Below are 23,562 nucleotides of genomic sequence, written 5' to 3'. Positions count from 1 at the left end.
TACACAACAGGGCTAGCACGGGGTGAGCCCTCTGGTGTTCCAGGGGCTGCTTTGTGGAAGTAGGCCACTAGACTTTTCTCTCTGGTTGATTTTAGTCTGGAAGTCCCACCGGAACTGCTCAACAGCAGAGCAACACGCAAGCCTCCACTGGCTTTTAGGAGACAGGAAGTCGTCCACTGAACTCAAAATCCTACCACTGTCCTGGAAAGAGAGACAGAATTCATCAATAAGGGTTATACATTGTAAGTGGGGGGCGGGGGCAGGGTGCCAATCAGCTACCTTCGACGTTCAGTGCCTTCTTGGAGGAGGAGCGTAATGACTCTCAGGAAGCATAGTCAGGATGAAAACTGGGCATGAGTGTTCGGCGGAGATGCAACTGTAATCTCCATTTATCCATGAAGGAAACTCAAGGAGGACGCTCTGAAGTGAGCCTTCTCTCAGAGATGGGCCCTGGGGTCCCGTCTTGCCGTCACAGCTCGGGGGTGAGGAGATGAACCCCGGAGCCCTAGCTGAGTTCAGATTCAAGCTGTGTTGTTCAGCATCTGTGTGCTTTGACTAAGTCATCTAGCTTTTTCTTCCTTGTTTTCTTATGGGAGGGGGTGCAAACCAAATTAACTGCCATTGAGTCAGTCCTGACTACAGACCCCCTGCAGGGCAGGGCTCCCTAGGGCTTTGGAGCTGTAAATCTCTATGGGAATGAGCCAGCCTCATCTTTCTCCCAAAGAGCAGCTGGTGGGTTCAAACAGATGACCTTGTGATTAGCAGCCCAAAGAGTGACCTACTATTCCACCAAGGATCCTTCTTGTGGGAAATGGGAGATAAAATGATATACTTACCAGAGTCGTCATGAGACTACAATGAATTAATGTATGGCAGTAGTTATTTGTAGTTGCCGCTGAGTCGATTCTAATCGATGGCAGTCCTAGGTGTGCAGAGTTGAACTGCTTCCTATAGTTTTTCAGACTTTGATTGTGCTTTGATTGTCAGACCTGCCTTCCCTGTTGCTTCTGGGTGGCTTAAACTACCAAACTTGTGGCTAGTATTGCGCACTTAATTGTTTGTATCCCCCTGGGAAATGGGCCGGTAAATAGAAGTTCCCTCCTCTCCATTTTCTAGCAACTCCTCAAGGAAAAGGCCTCTGGGCATGAAATTACCACCAACCAGGCCAGGATGCGGGCCTCGCACAGCTCTTGGGGCCAAGGCTCAGTGCTCAGTGCAGAAAGGTACCTCGCTGCCTGTGGCAGGCAGGATGGGCACCGGGACCTCTACCTTGGCCGGCATTTTCCCTCTGCATTGAGGTGCCTCTTCTCATCTGGCATGAGCCTCAGGGTTGGGCGCTGAGGGCCTAACACCCACCAAGACTCAGGGCTGCGCCAGGACCCAGCCTCACCTTAAAGATCAGCCTCTACCCTCAGCCCCATTCCTTCCTCTTCTGAGTCTGGGAAATGCTTCTTTTCTAGAACAGGCTATTTCCCCGCAGAGATGCTTTTTGCCCCTGTCTCCCGGTCTCCCTGTCAAAGTGGCAGACTCCGTGGTTCTGATAAAGAGGGTGACTGTCAGGCGTCTGTCCATTTGAAAGGTGTCCTTGCCCTTCCAAATTGCTCCTGGATGCTGACCTCGCCCGTCACACGTGTTTAGGTGATAAACTAGAACGAGAACTTTGTTCTCCGCTCAGAGTCTTAGGAGCACTTTAATGATTTACCAGTAAGCAGCATCTATAAAAGATAACATGTCAGGTTTCCCTTCACCGGCCTCAGCCAGTGATGTGACACACCCAAGATGCCTCTGAGCCAAACTCGGGGGACTTAGCCTCACCTTCTGCTTTGTTGCAGTTTAAGTGTCATCTGTCACTGTGATCATGGTGCTGGCGAAGAACTTTGTGAATTGTGCTGCGGGTAAAAAATAACGAAAGCACCATGGACTGCCAAAAGTCTGTCTTGGAGGAAGTCCAGGAGGAAGTGCTGCGGCGGGGCAAGGATTTCAAGACTTGGGGCATGTTGTTAGGAGTGGCCGGTTCCTAGGGAGGACATCATGTTTGGTAATGTGGAGTGGCCCAAGAGAGGAGGGGCCTCCAGGAGAGGGGCTGGCTGCAGCAGTGGGCTCCGGCACAGGTCCAGTGGGGAAGATGGGGCAGGCTCAGGCCGGCTTTCGTTCTGGTGTGCACAGGGCTGCTGTGGGTCAGAACCGAACAACAGCCACATGACTATGATCGATGAGGAACAGAGGGGTAGCTCAGGAAAGTAGCACCTTTGGTTCAAAAAAACGAAAAAGCAAATTCATTGCCAACAATTGGATGCGCCTGGACGGAGTAGAACTACCTTCGTGTGTTTCTGACACTGTCACCCTTTACTGGAGGCGAAAGCCTCACGTTTGCCCTGAACAGTGGCAGGTGGTTTTGATTTGAACTGCTGACTTTTGCGTTCCTCTGAGGATGGAAATGACCAATAAAAATTGGAGTGGTACCCCACATGCATCTTTGAGGAGATCGTGCAGTGAGTCTTCCAGATCCTGCGGAGGCAGCAGTACGTGATGAAGACGCAGCCCCAGACAACAAGGAGGCTTTGTGGTGTCCCGTGCTAGGGCTTGCACTGCTAGCCACAAGGTCGGCAGCTCGAAACTGCCAGTCACTTCATGAGAGCAAGAGGAGGAATTCTCCTCCTCTACAGAGTTACAGTCTCAGAAACCGACAGGGCAGTTTGACCCTGGCTGGTAGGCCACTGTGAGTCAGAATCGGCTCAATGGCGTGAGTTCTGAGACATTAGGTTTCTGCATGCTCTGTCCCCGCTGACACTCAACCTGAACACCGCCCCACCCATCTGACTTTTAACTTCCATGTTGTACTTTGGTGGGAACAATAATAATAATTTTTAAAATCCACAGGTAATTAGAGAGAGAATTTTACAAGGATGGTGCTGCTCAGACCACTAGGAATCTCTCTAGAAAGGACCTTGCTTTCATTTAGTAACAACTTTGAGTAGTGATGTAACGTAACACTCTCTAATCTTAAAATTGATGGCGGTGAGAAGAAAAGCGCAGTCTCAGATCGGTGGCGCTCAAACGTTAGTGTCGGTGCCGACTGTTATAAGGGCTGTGAGAGCCCCCAATCAAATGCTAAAAAGAGAGAGAAGGAAATGAAACACCTGGATAACTGGGGGTGGGGAGGGGCTTATTACCACAGAGATGGCTCAGTCCCACCCTTACTCAGGCTGATAAAAGGGACCAGGAACGTGCCGTTTTAACCAGTGGTGTTGATGCCGCTGGTCTAGGGATGGTACTGAAATGTCTCAGCTAACGTAAAAAAAGCTTGCCCACTGGTATACCTAAGAGTTGGAGCTATTTGGTAATGCAAAGACTACCAGACTGGATCATGGGAAGTTATTTGTGTTCACACGGCAACTCTGCAAATTATGAGTTCATCACGTGAAGAGGAAGTTGGAAAGTATTGGTAAAATGTTTTAATTTTGCATGAGTGAAGGTTTACAGATGAGATGAGCAGGTTTCTTTTTTTTTTTTTTTTTGAGCAGGTTTCTATTCAATAACTCACACCCACTTTGTTTCAGCTCATCCATTGCCTCACTGTGCCATGCCTCTCCTATTCCCAGCCCGCCTTTGTTCTTAGTCCTCTCTGAACTTCCTCCTTGAGGGGAAAGGCTGTTCTTTTGATCTTAAATGCTTTACTATTGTCACTTGGGGTTGTGTTCAGTTCACTTCCCGGCCTGCAGTCTTAAAGGCTCCCTCTAGGGCTTTGTCCAACCAACCAGCAAGTCTCTCTCCAACTCTTTCATAAAAGGGATGAAACTATTGTATTTAAAACAAGTCTACACTGCAGGATCACTATGAAGAATAAAGACATGGATAGATGATAAAGCACAATATAAATTTAACTAGATGTGCTTTCATTGTTGTTGTTAGTTGCTATTGAGTGGGTTCCAACCACAGGGACCCCCTGCACAACAAGGTGAAACAGTCCTGTCCTGCACCATCCTCACTGTTGTTCCCTATGTCGGAGCCTGTGTTCCTATTGTTGCCCTCATTGTGTCCATCCACTCCTTTGAGGCCCTCCTCACTTTTGCTGCTTTCAATAGCTAAGTGTTATCTACTTAATAACAAAAGCTTTGGCATAAAACTCTTTTATCTTTATCACAATAATGACATTCAAAATCATGTGGGAATAAGTTTATTATTGTAGTTTCTGTACTGGCTGGTCAATAAATTTGTCTATGTTTCTCAAAGACCTCATAAAATCTATTTTATCATGTATATTTTTTGCTAACTATAACAACTGTCCTGAACAGAATGTAACATTTTCTTGAGGCCAGGACAGGACAGTCACTTGGATGCATATACAGAAAAAAGAAAAAAAGGAATAAAAACATGTATGACAACATTCACGAGCCTATGTGAGGAATAGTTATTGTAGAATAATATCTGAAAGATGGCCATATCTGAATCTTTGGAGCCTGTAAATATGCTTCCTTACATGGCAAAAGGTACTTGCAGATGTAATTTTTAACTATCTTGATATTTGGGCCCAAAGAAAACACAATCTTACTGGCATGGAACCAACCAATTCCAACTCAGTACTACTCGATAGGACAGAGTAGAATGACCTCTCTGGGTCTCTGAGGCTGTAAATCTTCATGGGAGCAGAACCCCTCGTCTTTCTCCCTCAGAGGTTCTGGAGGTTGCAAGCTGCTCTCTTAGTGTTTAGCAGCTCTGCACATAATGTTACCCCAGCAGGGCTCCCTAAGGAAGCACATGGGTCCTTACCAGAGGGAGGCAGGGATGTCAGAGTTAGAGATGGAGATGTGACAAGAGATGATCTTGCTATATTGTCAATTTTCAAGAGGTAATATTTAATCAAGAATTGATGTTACTGAACTGAAAGAATTAGCCATAAACAAGACTCCAGGTATTGATGGAATACTAATTGCAATGTTTCAACCAGCTAATGAAGGGTTAGATACACTCACTCACTGATGCCAAGAAAATTGGAAGACAGCTATCTGGTCAACCGACTGGAAAAGATCCATATTTTCACCATAGAAAGGTGACCCAACAGAATGCATAGCAGAGAGTGATATCATTGATATCACATGCAAGTAAAATTTTGATGAAGATAGTTCAACAATAGTTGCAGAAGTACAGTGACAGGGAGCTGACAGAAATCTCAGGCTGCATTCAGAAGAAGAAGTGAAATCAGAGATATCACTGCTGAAGTCAGATGCTTTTGGCTCAAAGCAGAAAATTCCAGAAAGATGTTTTCTTGTGTTTCTTTGACTATGCCAAGAAATTCAACTGTGTGGACCATAACAAACCATGGAAAGCCTTGAGAAAAATGGAATTCCAAAACTCTTCACTGTGCTCCTGTGGTATCTGTACCTGGATCAAGAGGCAGTTGTGAGAACAGAACAAGGGAACACTTCATGGTTTAAAATCAAGAGGTGTGCAATGGTATGTTCTGTCACCATATGTGTTAGTCTGGGTGGGCTAGAGAAACAAATTCGTTGACACTCGCATGTGTATATGAAAGAGCTTTCTATATAAGAGCAATTGAATATTGAGAACTTCCCAGACCAGTCCAGATCAAGCACATAAGTCTGATATTAGCCCATATAGCTGATACTAATACATTAATTCCTCTTCAGACTCATGAAACACATGCAATGATGCCAAATGCAGGAAGATCACAGAACAGTGGATGGAAAGTCTTGTGGGTCCAGTGGTGGTGGAGACATCTCAGTGCTGACAGGGTTTCTCCACATGGCTCCTTCAGCTCCTGAGCTCTAGCATAGCTCCAAGTGTCTTGTCAGCAAGCATGTCTTTCAGGGAGTCAGGCTTGTCCGTAGAGAGTCGCCAAGAGAGTGAGCATGCATCCCACCTTCAGAGAGCTATTTATCTCCTTAGCACCTACAAATGAGTTCATCAAGCTGTGACTTGATTGACAAGCTAAACTCCACCCCTTCACTCTTGAGTTTCAAATTGACAACAGATTATGTAACTACCAACAGCCACCCTTTGTTAATTTGACACTTTCACACAACTCTTTAGCCATATATAATTTTCAAGCAAACAATAATAAGCATATCATATATGTACCTAACAGGATAAAACTAAAATGCATACAATTCAATATGTGCCAGCCTCATTTAAACTTAGCATTCTCTAAGTGGACAGAACAAAATTATTCTATACTTTTGTGAACACCTACATCTTAATCCTATAAGCCTATGAATATATTCCAGCACCTATGAAAGTTTGTAAGCCAACCACCTGATACTTTTATCCTCCCCATTTTGGGTATCCAATTCATATACTGACCACTTACATCACCCTACTGCTCTGAGGAGACAATAATATTCTTCGATGTGAAGAATTTTCATTCCAGTTGGAACCTTTTGAAATCTGAATCCATAAGCGAAGTCAAATCAGGATAAGCCATCCATAAAATCTGCAGCAATATTCACCAGTTCACAGGCTGAAAAATCTCTTAATCTAGTTGGGTTCTAGTCAACTCAATGTAAGCTGCCTCACTTAGCCTCACCAGGATGTTCATTGGTCACCTTGCCTTTAGACCATGGCTCCATCACAAATTCTCAACAACCTCTCCTTGTGTTAGGTCATGAACTTCAGACCAGTCAACCCACTCTGGTCTTCCCCTCTAGTTCCCGTAAACCAGGTCCACAGGTGTCAGTGGCCAGACATAACCCATCTCTCTACTGCTGATTTTCTCCCACTTCTACTCAACAATTGGATCTAGCAAGCATTTCAGGCTGCCACAAGCTCACTTTAATGTTCAGTCTTAGAGAGGAGTTTTCTTCATGGTTCCAGATTTTTTCCAGCTTCTGACCAGAACCACTAGTTCAAGCTTCAAAATTCTAAAGAGTTCCTTTTTTCTTCACACTGTAAAAAATCCCCTAAGCAGGTCTCTTGGGATGCAAATATCCTAAGTAGTTCAAAGCACGGGGTGGGGCTTATCTTTTCAGAGCCTTCTTAGCAGGTGTGTCCTAAACTCATCTAAAGGTAACATTTTAATGGCTCAAGACAAGTAAGGGTTAAAGCTCTCTATTTTCATACTTCTCAATAATCATTTTTATCGATCATTATATCAACAAGAATAAGCAGAAAAAATCAGTATAAAAAGTAGAATCAGATCTTAAACTCAGTTCTTAAAGCAGTCAAGTCCAATACTTATCTATTTTAATGTAATCTTAAAAAAATCATTTTATTGGGGCTCGTACAATTTTTATCACTATCCATCCATCCACCCATTGTGTCAAGCACATTTGTACATTTGTTGCCATCATCATTCTCAAAACATTTGCTTTCTGTCTTATTGTAGTCTTTATCTGAGCTATTCTGTTGATACAAAAGATAGGATTAGCCTCTGACAGCATCAAACCAGAGCCAGGCTTTCTGTCAGACATTTTTACCTTCTAGCTGCCATTTTCACTATGGAGTTCTGAGAAATTCAAGGTGCAATTTTGTGTCCTGACCTCATAATATACATTAATCACATTCATTTTCATCATTTCAAACAATAATAGCAAAGACAACAACCAAACAAAATAATCAAAACTTTAATTTCCAACATTATTTCCAGAAAACAACTCAGTAAACTGTATGGACATATCTGACTTCTGGCTAGCCAAAGAAGAAACACTACCATGAGGCAGGGGTCACACAGCCACTCTCCATCTTTATGATTTGTTTCTCTAGTACCCCACTCCCAAGGTTCCATAATGTGTTAGTCTGGGTGGACTAGAAAACAAACTCATTGACACTTCATGAGTATAAGAAAGACACAGGGAATCCAGGGTGGATGATACCTTTAGGACCAAGGGTGTGAGGGGCGATGCTGGGAGAGTGGAGGGTGAGTGGGTTGGAAAGGGGGAACTGATTACAAGGATCCACATGTGACCTCCTCCCTGGGAGAGGGACGGCAGAGAAGGGGGGGGAAGGGAGACTCCAGATAGGGCAAGATATGACAAAATAACGATGTATAAATTACCAAGGGCACATGAGGGAGGGGGTAGGGGGAGGGAAGGGGGAAAAAAAAGAGGACCTGATGCAAAGGGCTTAAGTGGAGAGTAAATGCTTTGAGAATGATTGGGACAGGGAATGTATGGATGTGCTTTATACAATTGATGTATGTATATGTATGGATTGTGATAAGAGTTGTATGAGTCCCTAATAAAATGTAAAAAAAGAAAAGAGGAGAAAAAAAAAGAAAATGATTAGGGAAAAGAATGTACAGATGTGATTTATACAATTGATGTATGTATATGTATGGACTGTGATAAGAGTTGTATGAGCCCCTAATAAATTGTTTAAAAAAAAAAGAAAGTGCTTTATATACAAGAACAATTGAATATTGAAAAACATCCCAGATCAAGTCCATAAGTCCAATATTAGCCCATGTGTCCAATACCAATATATTAATTCCTCTTCAGACTCACAAAATACATACAATGACGCTAAATGTAGGAAGATCACAGGCCAGTGGTTGGAAAGTCTTGTGGATCCAATGGTCGTAGAGACATCTCAGCGCTGGCAGGCGTCTCCATGTGGCTCCTTCAGCTCCAAGGCTCTAGTGTAGCTCCATGTGTCTTATCAGCAAGCATGTCTCACAGGGAGTCAGCCTTGTCAGTAAATAGTCGCCAAGGGAGAGAGCGTGTGTCCTGCCTCTAGTGAGATATTTATCTCCTTAGTTCCTCCAAATGAGGTCATCATATTGCGGTGGGACTGATAGGCTAAACTCCACCCCTTCACTCTTGAGTCTCAAATTGACAACAGATTAGGTAACTACCACACCATACTTATTCAATCTCTATGTTGAGAAAATATTCAGAAGAGCTGGATTTTATAAAGGAGGATGTAACATCGGGATTGGAGGAAGGCTTGTATTACACAGATGACACAACCTTGCTTTCTGTAAGCGAGGAGGACTTGAAGCACTTTCTCATGAAGATCAAGGATTGCAGTCTTCATAATGGACTACAGTTCAATGTAAGGAAGACTAAAATCCTCAACAATGGACCAGTAAGTAACATCATGATAAGAGGAAAAGAAATGTTGAAGTTGTCAAGGAAGTCATTTTGCTTGTTCTACATCAATGCTCATGGATGCAGGAGTCAAGAGATCAAACAACTCATTTGTTTTAAGCTGGGCTGACTAGAGAAACAAATCCAGAGACACTCATATATGTATAAGAAAGAGCTTTATATCAAGACATAATCTTGCAACAATAAAACATCCCAGCCCAGTCCAACTCAAGTCCATTTGTTCTATACTAGTCCATAAATCCCTCTTCAGACTCATGCAGCCATGCAGGGAGATCATAGAATGGTGGGTGCAGAGTTATGTGCATCCAATGATGGTGGCTGCATCAGAGGACTCACATAAGTCTCAGTGTGGCTCATCTACAGGAAGATGAAAGAAGAGAGGCAAGGTTCCCAGGACCTTTCTTATGAGAAGGTCATGCCTACAAGGAGGCACCATGAGACTGTGACCTAATTGACAGTCTAGACTCCACCCCTACACTTTTATTTAGCAAGTTGACATGAAATTTTGTAACTACCACACCATCGTATTGGGTAAATCTGCTGCACATGATCTCTTTAAAGTGTTGAAAAGCAAGGATGTTGGGGAACTGATTACAAGGATCTACAAGTGACCTCCTCCCTGGGGGACAGACAACAGAAAAGTGCGTGAAGGGAGATGTCGGACAGTGCAAATATGACAAAATGATGATTTATAATAATTTAACATTATGATAAATATAAATTATAATGATAATTTAATGTTATTATAAATATAAATGATAATTTATAAATTATCAAGGTTTCATGAGGGAAGGGGGAACAGGGGAGCGGGAAAGGAGGGGAAAAATGAGGAGTTGATGCCAGGGACTTAGGTGGAGAGCAAATGTTTTGAGAATGATGAGGGCAATGAATCTACAAATGTGCATTACACAATTTATGTATGTATGGATTGTGATAAGAGTTGTATGAGCCCCTAGTAAAACAATTTTTTTAAAAAGCAAGGATGTTACTTTGAGGACTTAGGTGCTATTGAATAACGAAGACTGGTGAAGAATTTATGCATTTGACTTATGGTGCTGGTGAAGAATTTTGAAAATAACATGACTGTCAGATGAACAAACTAATTTGTCTTGGAAATGTAACAGCTAGAATGCTCTGTAAAAGCAAAAATGGGGAGACTTTGTCTCACATACCTTGGATATGTTATCAGGAGGACCAGTCGCTGGAAAAGGACATCATGCTTTGTAAAGTGGAAGGGCAGTAAAAAAGAAGATGACCCTCAATAAGCTAGATTGACACAGTGGCTGCAAAGATGGACTCGGATACAATACTTGTGAAGACGGCCCACGTTCAGGCTTTTGTTTTGTTCCATTGTACATAGAGTGTTGCTGTGAGTTGGAACCAACTCAATGGCACCTAACAACAATAACAACAACAATCTCAAGAGCAGAAAATCAGGTGGGGCAGGGAGTTCCACCACAATTAAGAATGAAGAGCCAAGAGTGTAGTGTGTCCTTTGTACCCAAGAAGCTGCGACACCAGAGAAGTGGGCTTCCCAGCTTGTGCAGCAAGTAAAACTCTCCTGCAGACACGAGAGTTGCTTACAGAATGCGATGCCTCGAGACACTTAACTGGGGAACTAGGTTTTTTAACCCATGGACTTAGAACTGAGTTCCTTCAGGTTGAGATTTATATTCTAAATTAATTGGCAGTGCTGAAAGAGCTTTGTAATATTGCCCGAGGAGGTCCGAAGCTAAGCCAAGTTGCTGAAGGCTAGAGCGAGCCCTGTCTGTGGCCATGGCAGAGGAGAAGCTGACCTGATCAAAAACTGTGTCCTGAACACTTCTTATCCTGAATTGTAAGCTGTTAACTAATAAAAGTCATAATCATGAATATGGTTTGTACTGTGTGCAATGAACTCTGAAAGCCAGCTGAGAAGCTGAGAGTAGAGGCATGTCTGCCCCCAGCCTCATAGAAATCAGCCTTGGGCTGATGTTGATGGTGAGTCTCCTCCTCACCCCTTGCAAAGTCAGAAGAGGTCAGATGGCACTCCCACATAATTTTCATACCATCTAAAAGAGGGTCGCCTTCTTTTTTGTTGACCCTATTCTTAACCAATCAACCAGAAATTGGTTCCTTCTGATGTTGTGTCTAAAATCAGACACAATTGTGCTATTTTCACCTCTAAGGAGCATTCTGGTTGTACTTTCTGTAAAATGTATTTGTTAATTCTCTGGCAGTCCATGGTATAGTCAGTTGCCAATGCCACAACTCCAATGTGTCAATTCTTATTCAGTGTGCCCCTAAACTGGTTACCCTGAAGATTATTTGGTTCTGACACATGGCTTCTCCTGGGGGTCAGCATAGATTTATGCTCCACAGAGTTTTCAATAGCTGGCTTTTGGAAATAGATCACCAGGTTTTATTTCATGGCACTTCTGTGCAGAATCAAACCTCCAACTCTTTCAGTAAGCAGCTGAGCTCATCAGCCCTTTGAGCCACTTAGAGACACTCAGTGAATTAATAATTTCCCCAACAGTCCCCTTCAAATAGTTCTATTACCTGAAATTTAAAACAAGTTTAAGTTTTATTGATATGTAATTCACATACCATACAATTCAATGTTGAAGTATTTTAAAGAGTTATATATTTGTCATTCCAATTTTAAAACATTTTCTTCAATCTTGTAGCTGTTATTAATAAATCTATTTCTCCCAACTTCCCCTGTCATAACCCTAAGACACTAGCAATCTAGTTGCTCTCTCTATAGATTTACCGCTCTTGGGTTTCATATAAAGAAAATCATTCACACATACACATCAAAAGATGAAACAAACTCAGCAACTACAACACGGTAAAATGCAGAAGAATCTCAGTCAAAGATGTCAGAATGTAATAAAGAGGAGAACTAGTTGAAAGAGGGTTAAAAGGAAACATATTTAGTAAGATGTTAAATATTACCCTATCTATACCTGTGTTGGGATGCTAACTTCAAGGCCAGCAGCTCCAAACAACCAACTGCTCCGAGGGAGAAAGATGGGGCTTTCTACTCCTGTAAAGAGTTGCAGCCTTTAAACTCACAGGGGGCAGTCCTGCCCTGTCCTGTAAGCCACTATGAGTCAGCATGGGCACAGTGGTTTGGGTTTTAATATCTGCAGTAATCCTCATTCTGATGCACTTGGCCTGAGGGCAAGATTATTCAATGGACCTAGGGGGTTCAATGGAGAGACGAGGGGGCCCAATCAATGGATTTTGGGCTTTCGTGGTCATCCATAGCCTTCTGTAAATCAGGTCTTCATAACTTAAGCCGTGATACACTCTTCCCCTCTAGTCTTGGAATTTATTGTTAATGATTCTTTGATCATGCTGGTTGGTGATCTTTTCCTAAGCACTTTAACTCCCTTAGCTCCTCACATGAAGAAGCCTTTAAGGACCCAGGGACCATCTGATTTCTTCATAACTCTTCGCTAGAGCACCCATACCTTAGAATACAGTCCTTCATAGTTCTTTGTGATTATCCTTTTAATCTCATTGGGGTCTGTTGTTATTACCCTTGTTTTATTCCTCATCCTGGCTATTGATGTTTGCTCCTTCCTTTCTTTGGTTAGGTTCATCAGCAGTCTGTCAATTCTGTTGATCCTTTCAAAGAACCAGCTTTTTGCTGCATTTACCTTTTACATCATTCTCTTGTTTTCCCACTGGTTTAACTCTGCCCTGATTTTTATTATTTCTTTTCTTTTGCTATTGGACGGGTTGTTCTGTTGACTCTGTACTAGTTGTTGGAGGTTTTGTGATAACATTTCAGTCATAAGCCTTTCTTCTTTTTTCATATATGCATTTATTGATATCAAGCTACCTCTGATAACCGCCTTTGAAGTATCCTATAAATTTTGATATGTTGTAGTCTCATTCTCAGTTTCTAGAAACTTTCTAACGTCCTATCTAATCTGGGCCTGTATCAATTAGTGTTGCAGAAGATAGTTGTTCATCCTCCAATTGGTTGACCTTGCTCTTCTGGTCTTCCTTATATTTATCTCCAGCTTTATGGCATGGTGATCAGAGAAGGATGTTTGCATAATCTCTATGTGTTTGAATTTATCTGGCTTGACTTGTTTCCCAGCGTGTGGTCTATTCTTGAAAATGATCCATGTGGGCTTGAATGTGAATTTTTTTGCGTTTGGATGGAAAACTCTATAAATGTCTATCAATCCCAGTTGCTTAATTGCATTGTTTAGCTCTATAGCCTCTTTGCTGAGTTTATTTCCCAGTGACCTGTCTTTCTCTGCTAGCAGAGTATTAAAGTCACCTACTATGATGGTTGAATCTGTGATTTTGTTTTCACTTTTTTAATAGTTTGTTTGATGAAATTCACTACTCCATTGTTGGGTGCTTACATATGCAATATGCTAATTGGTTCCTGGTTTACTGATCCTTTGAGCATTTTACAGTGCCCCTCATCTCTTTTTATGGTTTGAACCTTGAGGTCCATTTTGTCAGAGATTAGGATGGCCACACCTGCTTTTTCTAAGTTGCTGTTTGTCTGGTATACTTTCTGCCAGCCTTTAATTCTGAGTTTATTTTTGGCTGTGCACTCAAGATGTGTCTCTTGCAGGCAACAGATTGATGGATTATGTTTTCTGAGCCAGTGCTCAAATCTTTTTCTTCTAATGTATGAATTGAGGCCATTGGATATCAGAGTTATCACACTCTGTGCATTCATTGCTGTCATATCATGTCTTGCGTTTTGGGTGTTTTCCTGTATCCCTTCATATCTGTGTGCTGTGTTTAAGTGGAGATATTTTTCTTGTCTTATTTTCCCCTCTGAGGCCCTGTTATTTTGGTAATTGTTGTTGGCATGTTGGCTTCGGGATGGAGTTGGGCTCTATGGTGGTCTCCTGCTTGTGCTTGGTGGAGGCTGACCCTCTGGCCATAGTGAGTCTGCCAGTATCTTCCGCAGGGTGGGTGTCTTGCAGCATATTCTTTGAGCCTTATCTCCTTATGTATCTTAAGGGAAAATTTGGCAGGGCACAGCATTCTTGGGCATTCGGGTTGTTTTTTTTTCTTTCAGCTTATGGAAGATATTGCTACATTCTTTCCTCTTTGGGGTGTCTGTTGATACGTCTGAGCGTATTCTTACCTGACCTCTTTTGTATGTGACTGTCTTGCTGCTCTTAAAAATTTCCCCTTTTCCTTAAAGTTGTATATTTTTATGATTACACGGCTTGGTGAGTTCTTGTGGTTTAGTCCAGTTGGTGTTCTCTCTGCTTCCTGTATGAGTGCCTGGTTTTCACTCATTAAGGTGGGAAAGTTTTCTTCCAGCAATTTCTTCGCTGTCTTGGCTGTCGACTTGTGTGGTATGTCCTGCTAGGGAAGATCAATTATTTGAATATTATTCCTCTTCATAGCATCTGTCATCGACCTCAGGTTATCTTCTGCGTCTTTAATTTTCCTGACTGTCTTTCTCGCTTGCTGAGGTCTGTTTGAGCGTCTTCAAGATCACTGAAATGGCTCTCTGCTTCCTCAATTCTAATTGTTAATACTGTAACCTTGTGTGTGGCTTCTTCCAAGCAGACTTGTGACGATTTCTTTCTGTGGCAGATCCGTGTCTGATTCATCTATATGAATGTCATTAACTCTGCTACTGTGTTTTGTCTCTCTGCTATTTTTGTTGAATGATGTGGTCTGTTGATTTTTCCTCAATCCTTCTGTAGGCCCCATATTTCTGGGAGAACATGGGGTCCCTTGGGTCTTTCTCTGTGTTACTGTTAAGGATGCTTTCAGGAGGCTGCCTGTGATCCACTATAGAGGTGGGTCAGACTGCCATGTAGGCAGAATTCCTCTGTTTCAGTGGTCAACAGTGGTGAGGAGTTTCAGTGACTGGAGTGGTGGCTGAAGACTATATGTGTGCCCCTGGGATGCTTTTACCTGGTCTGTCAGGACACCTTTAGCAGCCTTCTTTCTTGTTTAACTAACACACACACACACACACACACACACACACACCATGTTCCCCTTTAGTTTGTAAAGATGCCTAATAGAAGGCAAAGGTGGAGGAGACATTGCTGCCACAGGATGTGATGCTGACCTCGGGCTCTGAAGCCAGGCTATGTGTGGGGAATGTTTGCTCCTCAGATCAAGCATGCACTCCACCTGGCTCCCTGTGGGCCTGGAGTGCTGAGCCAGTAGGCAGATGCTGCACCAGCAGGACACGCAGAGCAGCAGAAACTCTCCTGCAGGAACGCACTGGGACAGCAAGGCGGAGTGCCCAGGGCTGCTGGCTCAGAGAGCATGGGGCTACGAAAACCTTTCCAGGCGGGGTGCTGTAGCTACACTGGTAGGAGAGAACAAGCAGGCATGGGTGCTGGTGAAGGGGTCCCAGGAAACAATGGGGGTGGATTGCCCCTACTCGCAAGTCACCCAATCCACTACAGGTAGACAGCAGGTCTGTTACCTGACCCTGAGTGAATGGAATGAGAGCCGGCCTGGGGGTGGATCACTGCCATGTGGGGAAAGGGGAGCTGCAGGAGAGGGAAGCTTCTCTCCTAGTGGAGCACCAAGAGTGGGCAACTGCCACAGCTTCACGTGTCTCAGTGGGGCAGCCAAGCACCCCCTGGCACCTCGGCCTAGGGGTGGGTGAATCAGTTGCTGCTTGCAGCAGTGGTGGCAGCACAATGCACTGGGGCAGCTCAGCCTGATGAGCCAAGATATCCCAAGGATCAGATCCCAGATCTCAGGGCTCCAGCTCAGGACGATGCATTGGGGGTGGGGGTGAGGGTTCCCAGAGGGATCTCTCACTCACCAGAATCCTTCCACAAAATAGCCCTCAGTATGTGCCACTCACGTGGGCTCCATCGTGACCGGTCTCTCTTGTTTGTTTCTCAATGCTTTTTTGGATATGAAATCCCAGAGAGGTAAATCTATAGGTAATAAGTGCATTAGGGGTTGTTTGGGAGTATTGTAGAGGAGGTTGGGGGTGGTGGTGTGGGGAACGGGGAGCTAAGAACGGTGAGTACAAGAATGTAGAAAATGTTCTAAACCTGATTGTGGTGATGATTGTACAGCTCTTAGCTCTTCTTTAGGTGACTGAACTATTGACATGTAGGTTATGTGAATTATATTGCCAATAAAATTGTTAACGGACTATATGGCGCTCTCTAGCGGACATAAAGTACAACTTAAAAGGTCTATTCGGCTTTTACCTTTAGCACTGTGAACTAGGAAGCTTTGATATTCTGCCCCACAGGAGGTGCACTGTAGGGAGGAAATGACTAGGCAAAAAGGCAGCAAGTTTTAAGAGACAAACTAACTTTAAAGGGGAATAACATTTTAATTAATTTTGTTTTTACTTTACCATAGGTTCTGTATTGATATTTTCCATTTATTTCTCTTTAGTAAAACTATTTTCAGAAGCAGTTGTTCAGGCCCACCCAATAAAGAATTGCTTCTTTAATTGACTGTCTGGCGCCCTCTAGTGGACAGAAAGTACAACTTAAAAGCTCTATTTTTTTTAACCTTTAGCATTGTGAACTAGGAAGCTTTGATATTCTGCCCCACAGGGGGAGCACTGGTAGGGAGGCCACATCTGACCACTTCCAGCTATAAAATGAGGAAGGACCATCTAACTCCACATTTGCCCAAGGAAGACTCCTCTCCAGTCCTTTACTTTGTTCAGATGTCAACTGTCCCTCCCATGGTGCCCCACAGAACTCGTAGACAAAATGAATATTGGGCGAGATAATAGGTTCCAAGTCAGGTTCAGAAAGAAGGAAACAGTTCTTTTGTCGGCAGTGCCTCTTCTCAGCCATGCCAGTAGGCATGTCTCTGGTCTTCAGCTCATCAACCACGCAACCTGGCCCCTGCCCTGCTTAGGCATGTTACAAAGCTCCTGGACCGCTGATAAATGCCCAAAGGGCACCTCATTCTTTTTATGTGCCTCCTTCTTAGAATAATTTACCTGTGCTGTCGGCTGGGGGACCCAACACTTTTATCTCATGGTCTCTGTTCTCTGCAGCAGCCAGCATCTCTTCCCACAGAGATCTGGGATAAGCTTCAGTTGGTGCTCTTTCTTTGTGGTTATAAGATTCTCCCTTCTTGCTTGAGATGGCTTGCTTTACCCAGTAGAAGGGCAAAACTGTATAATCTCGACATTAGTCTTCCACTCCTTATTTGTATGCTCCCACCGATTCATTTGGGGGTTACAAAGATTCTGGATAGAAGAGCTAAATTAAGTAATTTTAACTGTGTCAGTTGGCTAGAGGCAAAACTAAATGGAACCAGGAATTCTATATTAAACTATAGCCCCCCCCTCCCAATTTCTCTGGAGTACCTGCATTGAGACACGACTCAGAGGTTATCAGGGATTCTGTGAAGGCATTAGCTATTACCAAATGAGAATTCCTGGGAAATGACAATGGTGAGCTGGCTTGCTAAACTAATTAAGTCCCACCCAGAGGCACCTCAGACAAGGGTCTGGTGAATGAATAACTTTCAGAAAACCAGACATTCAAAACCCCATGCAGCACAGTTCTGATACACGCCTGTTTCTCTGTAAAAAAAAAAAAAAGACAAAGAAAAACCAAATCCAGGGAAATCTTATCATCTCTGGTGTTTCTAGGGTGAACATATGGGCAATTGGATGCAGTAAGAATAGATTTGGGGCCTTTAAGATTTAAGAAGCGAACTAAATTAAGTGGAACAAACTCATGCTTTGAAACTGGGCCGTTCTGGGCTCTAATCCAGCACATGCCACAAGCCCCCGTCGCCGGCTTCCACACATGGTTACGGCCGGAGATGGAAAGGTGTGCGGGAGACGCTGCCCCCAACTTCGAGTGCGCTGCGTGTTGGCCGAGCGCCTTCGGTTCACGGATCACAGATCAGCTTGAGTGAAGCGCTGGGAATGCGCGGCCCCTTGCTTCCTGCCCCAAACCCAGAGCTCCCGGACAATGCCCCACTTCCACCCCCCCACAGCCCTTAATAATTCACAACACCCACACTTGTTCATCCTTTTATTTTTACAAAGCATGGCCCAAAAACACCCCCAAACAAAACTACGGCGGTAACTGACAGGTGAGGAGTTTCGGACCAGCACCCCGCGCATCCGGTGCCCCCTTTGGACCGGGGCTTTGTGGAAGCGTGGTCCCCAGGGACCACCGTGAGGGGTGGGGTGGCGAGAACCTAAGTCCGCACGCAACGCCGACCATTTCAAACGGCTAAATATAAAGAGTAACTCCTTGATCCTAGTACAAAAATAGTGCCAGAAACTATATATTTGTTCAATATAGATTGAAAAGGTAAGAATACAAAGCGATATGAACAGTGACTAGTGATGATTCACAAGGTTCGCTTTTCTTAAGCCGTCATCGAATTTTTTTTTTTAATTTTCAATTATGTACAGTGCTTGCACCGGCCTCCACGAAGACGTGCTCCCCCAGCCTCCCGGACGCACGAGTCTGGGGAGCCGGCGGTGGGCCCAGCGGCTGGAAGAGCAGGGGGCGCCTGGTCGGGTGGCCATGACCGCAGACAATCAGGGGGCACTCAGGGAGCGGCAGGCCGTAACTGGGAAAGCTCAAGACCAGTCGAGTCTGCGGCCAACCGGATCTGTCCATTTCTGGAAGAAAGCCCCGGCGCGGGGACACTGCGGGCCGGAAGCGGACAGGCCTCTGAGCGTGAGCTGCACCTGCTCGTGCAGAGCCCACCCTGGGCCCCGGGCTCGGGCAGGGCCTCGTACACGGGAGCCACGCCGCGCGCACCAGCACCCGCACCAGCACCGTGCGCAGGCCATCGCGTCCCTCCCGCTCTCAGTCGGCCTGCCGAGGGTTGGGAGAACCACCTGGGAGGACACAGCACACCTGACAGTCAGCTCGGGGCAGGTCCTCGGGTGGGTGCTGCATGCTGGAAAGAAAGGCACTTGGCTGCCAGGTCACGCCTGCCTCTGTGACCAGCTGCCTCCCAGAACCCACTCTGTGGTCTTACACCCCGTCCTCTCCAACACTCCCCTAACCCGAAGGAAACTTCTGCCCAGGTGAAGTGCTGCTGCAACGGAGCTCTCCCCAGGTAAATCACCACGTTGGCTTGGTGGTCAGGGCCTGGGAAGTCAATGGAAGTACCTATCAGCGGGGTTGGAGGGCGGCCTGGCACCCCTGTGTGGGCAGTGGACTTTAGGGCCTGACTGATCTACACAGGAGCTAGCTTCTGGGATGTCCTTGGAAGACAACCGCGTAGCCGCCGCCCTAATAGTGCGAGTTGCGGGAGGGGTGGGGGTGGGGGTGCATGGAGGCGAAGTGTCGGACACAAGTTCCCACAGAGAAGCAAACGCCAGCCTTTTGAAAAACAGAGCCAGGCACTTTTAGCCACTTCGTTTTTAGAGGAAAATGGAAGTGAAATGGTATTGTATTACTCAACTGTAACCCGAACAAAGGAAAACAAACCACTTTTTGGAGCTCCAGCAGCTATGAATAATATAAATATAGGGGAGGGGTTGGGACGGTTGATCTAGAAAGGAAATAGTCACGCAAGAACCATAAAAAAGAAAAATTCATGTGCCCATGTACCACAGATAGGAAACCAAGTGAAGTGATTTTCCAAACAGGTAAAAAAATCTCTGGAACCAAGTATCCAGTCCTAAAGAAGCCCACTTTTTCCAAGAGAACACAAGCACGGCACTTCCCAAACTCTTTCAATATCTAAACAGTAAAGTCAGGCAAACCAAAGCATTGCTAATCTAAACAGATATTCTTGCTTGTTAAAATAGCATGCATCCAAATCCCTGGCACACAAACTACCAGTCTTGCAAAAAGGATGCTCAGGGACATATGCTCCTGGGGCCTGCAAAAATCTTCCGAAGTATGCGGGGATAGATGTGCGTGATCCAAGGAGCTTGTAAACATCTCTAGTCTTCAATGTTTCTTTTCCTACTAGGAACTTATGCACGCACAGTATGTTAGCACAATTGTTTTTGTGACAGGCTGTGTAATTTACACACCTGTGCCACCAAGAGGCCACCTTGCAGAGCTCGTCTGGATGACATTAACTACCTAAGCTAGAGTAACAGCAATATGGTTTGTGGTCTCCTAACCCCCCGCCTACCGGAAGGTAAGGGAGTCACATGATGTCACCAGATATATATACATGCATTCAGAATTAAAAACAAAATAAACCAAAAACAGATAGAGAAAATATGTTGGCACAGTTTAGGGGGAAAAAAGATTTGAAAGGTAAACACAATGTGTTTTAGGTTTTTGAGATTGCTGTTATTACAATATTCCTGCAAGAGTTTTATTCAGATTGGTGATAGAAACTCAGATGACACATATTTTGTGGTGGGTGGGTTAGGAATAAAACTATCTCATTTCCCACTCTCCTGAAATGCAAAGGTCTTTGGTTATTTGGAACATTTTTCCTTCATGGGCCAGTTGCTCGTTCATTAAGCTACTTTCCCAACACTGAGTAAATGTGTATTTAGGGTCGACATGTCGATGGGACCCGACTGCAAGGGTTCACATTCCGTAACAGTCTTCACTATATAAAAAGGATGGGAAGAAAATCGCTCCAGCTACAAAGTGAGGGCTAGTGGTTGTTTATCATGATTCCTAAATTTCTGTGATTCTGGGCTGACTGGTCGTCTAGGCCCAAACATTGAAGCTTCTCAACCACAGACTTTAGGACTTGCTGCCTTTTATTGAGGCCCACTCCCTTGAGTTCACTTCTGAGCTCAGAGTTGAGGGGAGCTTGTGGCTGTTTGTGTAGTTAACACTTTTCTGTACACTTTGCCTGACAGTCAAATGAATTCCATTTGTACTTGCTTCCTTTCTCCGTTCAGGCCAATTAACTCCTTTCCGCAGTACCCTCTGGAGACTGAAGCTGCGGAGTTAAAAGCCATAGAGTTGAGAAAGTTGTTTAGAAAAGGAAGTTCAATGTTGAAAACACTTTTAGAAGCATCTTCCGACCCAACGTTTCCCTTCCCTGACAGAATTAAACACTGGCCCATTTCTGGATCACACTTGCCGCCCCTCCACAGGGCCTGCATCTTTTCAGAAGTCTTTGCTTTTACACCAGCCAGGTCAGACTGAAGAGGCTTTCTGTAACCTGGGAATAAATGTACTGCCTTGAAATGGCACAGTTCTCTGGCCTGTCAGCAACGAAATCAATGAGCCAACACCTTATCTTTCTCACACCGTCTTACAGCATTTTCTCTCTGTCACACAGGGGCTGGCCATTGTTGCTGTTGACAAACAGACCTCTGTGCCACTCAGACTTGCCCAGCCAGCGCTTTGCTCGGTCCTCGGAACGCTTGCAGTGTCACAGATGTCCCATTTGCTCCTAACCTGTTTTTGAGAATGAAAAATCCCAACCATTCTGGAAAGATGGGCAATTCAGCAAACACACACCCTCAGCCACATCCACACAAAACACACCCACACACACACATCGATTATTTAACATCTCCAAGCAAATAACACCTCAGGGCAAGAATGCACACACGACCACACATGGCAGGCTTTTCGGCATGCGGGGGCGGGGGTGTCGATCAGCTCTGCGGAGTGGCATCAAACATTCACAGAAAAGACGTCTCCTGGCAACGCTTCATGCCTGCCTCTCAACATGTTGTGCAAAAATGAAAAGAAAAAAATATATATAGAGAGAGCGAGCAGGAAGTGGCAAAGCACACACTCAATGAGGACTGGGTGCAGCAAGACGTGCGGCTTCCCGCAGACGTCACCATCTCCATAAATGTCCCTCGGCGAGCCCGGGCCGCTCAGCTGCGCTTGGCCTGGCCGCTTTCCCCGTTGAGCAGCGTCTCCTGCTGCTGCTCGGCCAGGGCCTGCCACTTCTGCCTGTTCTTTCGGCAGCCGTCCAGCAACGGGAAGCAGGCCTCGGAGACCCGGCTCAGCGCCTGGAGAAGCAAGCAAAGCCAAGGACTGGAGGGAAGCCGGGGCATGCGGGCAGCCCTCGCCCATGGGTCCTCACACAGGCCAACACCCCACTCTCCTGTCATGGCCCGGCCAGCCCTGCCGCCGGGGGAACACAGACGCAGACCGCTCACAGACGACCCCCTGAAGTTCTAGAGAGGCCCACGTGCGGGACGCACAGGCCCACGGTGCAAGGCAGCCTGACTGAGCTCCGGGGGCAGAACAACGCAATGGCGTTCCCTGAGTGTGTGTGTCTGTGTGTGCAAGTGTGTGCATGCGCTGGAGACAGCTTAGTTTTTGTGTTTTTCTACAGAACAGTTTCCTATCATGCATCTATTTTCTGTACTTTTGGGTCATTGAAACCAATGTTCACACTAGATGTTATAGGAAGACACAGATTCATCTGAAAGCACAAGACTGGCCAACGGCCACCCACCCTTGCCCCCAAGCCCACCCAAACCAGCAGTTGCAAAGGAATGGGAGCTTGTTATATCTCTTCGAAGATATAATTCACACAAGAATTATCTTAACCGTATGAAAGCCACACTATGACAATGGGGAGAGGGACGGGAAATACGATTAGGTCTCCTTAGTTTGTACAAAAGGAGTATGCTAATGTTGAGTATGCACAATAAGCCTTCATCAGACAACCTGGGGTCAGGATTTCTCTTAGAACCCCCTAAACAGACCCTTAAACAGACACATGGAAGGAAGGAAAATGTGTGAGCAACAGTAACTATAAACTGTGTTCCTCATTCTAAGCAAACTTCATGTTCCTCAAGGAAACAAATCATCATGATAAGTACATTTCTTATTTCTCAGTTAAGAAGCAAAATTGATGTGCCTAGTGTTAATCACTAGCATGTATTTTGGGTTTAATTCACAAAACAGCCTAAGTTTAGCCAGTCTAGCACTCATTTTCCCTTCATATAAATACCTCATACAGTTGCAAACAGATGGCATCTATGAATCCAACTTGCATACTTGGGATTTTGTTTTTCTTCTCTCTGTTCATGAGATCCTGAAAAGACAGACACAGACACGCACACAAAGATAGGGCACTGATTTGGATAATACCGTTCAAGTTGGTTTTGAGAACATGAATCACTGGGTTCGCTGAAGAAAGCCAGGAAGCAACGGCATGAAAAGAAATAGACTTTATGCTTTATTCTTGGGGGGCAAGGGGGAGAGCGGGAAACGCATTCTTAAAGGCAGAGATAATTTGAGAAAAGTCTTTCTCTCTCTCTCTTCTAAAAGCAGGTAGGGTATTTGAGATCCACACTTTCTACAAGGGGCTGAAAGGCTGCCTGCCCTTTCAATAGCACACAGTGGGATTGCACTCTGGAAAGAAGGAAGGATGGCATGACAAGTTTAGTGAGACAGATGTTTCCGGAGTGTTGTTTATAACAGTAAGTACTGAAGCTGTCACTCCCCTAAATGATGACTACATCGATCGCAGATCACCACTACAAACAAGACATAGCAGGGCATCTGTTATCATTAAAAGTGGCTTAAGATATTGACACGAAAAAGCGAATTATAGAAGGGTAGGCAGACTATCGTGACTCCAGGAATCTTTTTTGTTCTCTGAATTATTTGTTTGCTGTAGT

General features: G+C 44.7%; 1 protein-coding gene and 1 long non-coding RNA gene across 2 annotated transcripts in view; one reads left to right on the top strand and one right to left on the bottom strand.

The window, feature by feature from the left end:
* LOC142442676 (uncharacterized) overlaps positions 1-23,562 on the top strand; it is an 83,208-nt gene that overhangs the window by 49,181 nt on the left and 10,465 nt on the right. The gene's annotated exons all lie outside the window — the stretch shown is intronic.
* PDE5A (phosphodiesterase 5A) overlaps positions 19,300-23,562 on the bottom strand; it is a 130,846-nt gene continuing 126,583 nt past the window's right edge. The window contains exons 19-20 of the mRNA XM_075543866.1: positions 22,890-22,973; positions 19,300-21,936 (exon numbers count right to left, since the gene is read on the bottom strand). Of these exons, the coding sequence (XP_075399981.1) occupies positions 21,799-21,936; positions 22,890-22,973 (222 nt within the window). The 3' untranslated portion in view covers positions 19,300-21,798. The remainder of the gene's footprint in view (positions 21,937-22,889; positions 22,974-23,562) is intronic.

Source organism: Tenrec ecaudatus, chromosome 3 (assembly GCF_050624435.1).
Source record: "Tenrec ecaudatus isolate mTenEca1 chromosome 3, mTenEca1.hap1, whole genome shotgun sequence".
Classification (NCBI taxonomy): domain Eukaryota; kingdom Metazoa; phylum Chordata; class Mammalia; order Afrosoricida; family Tenrecidae; genus Tenrec; species Tenrec ecaudatus.
This window is presented reverse-complemented; position numbering and strand designations above follow the sequence as displayed.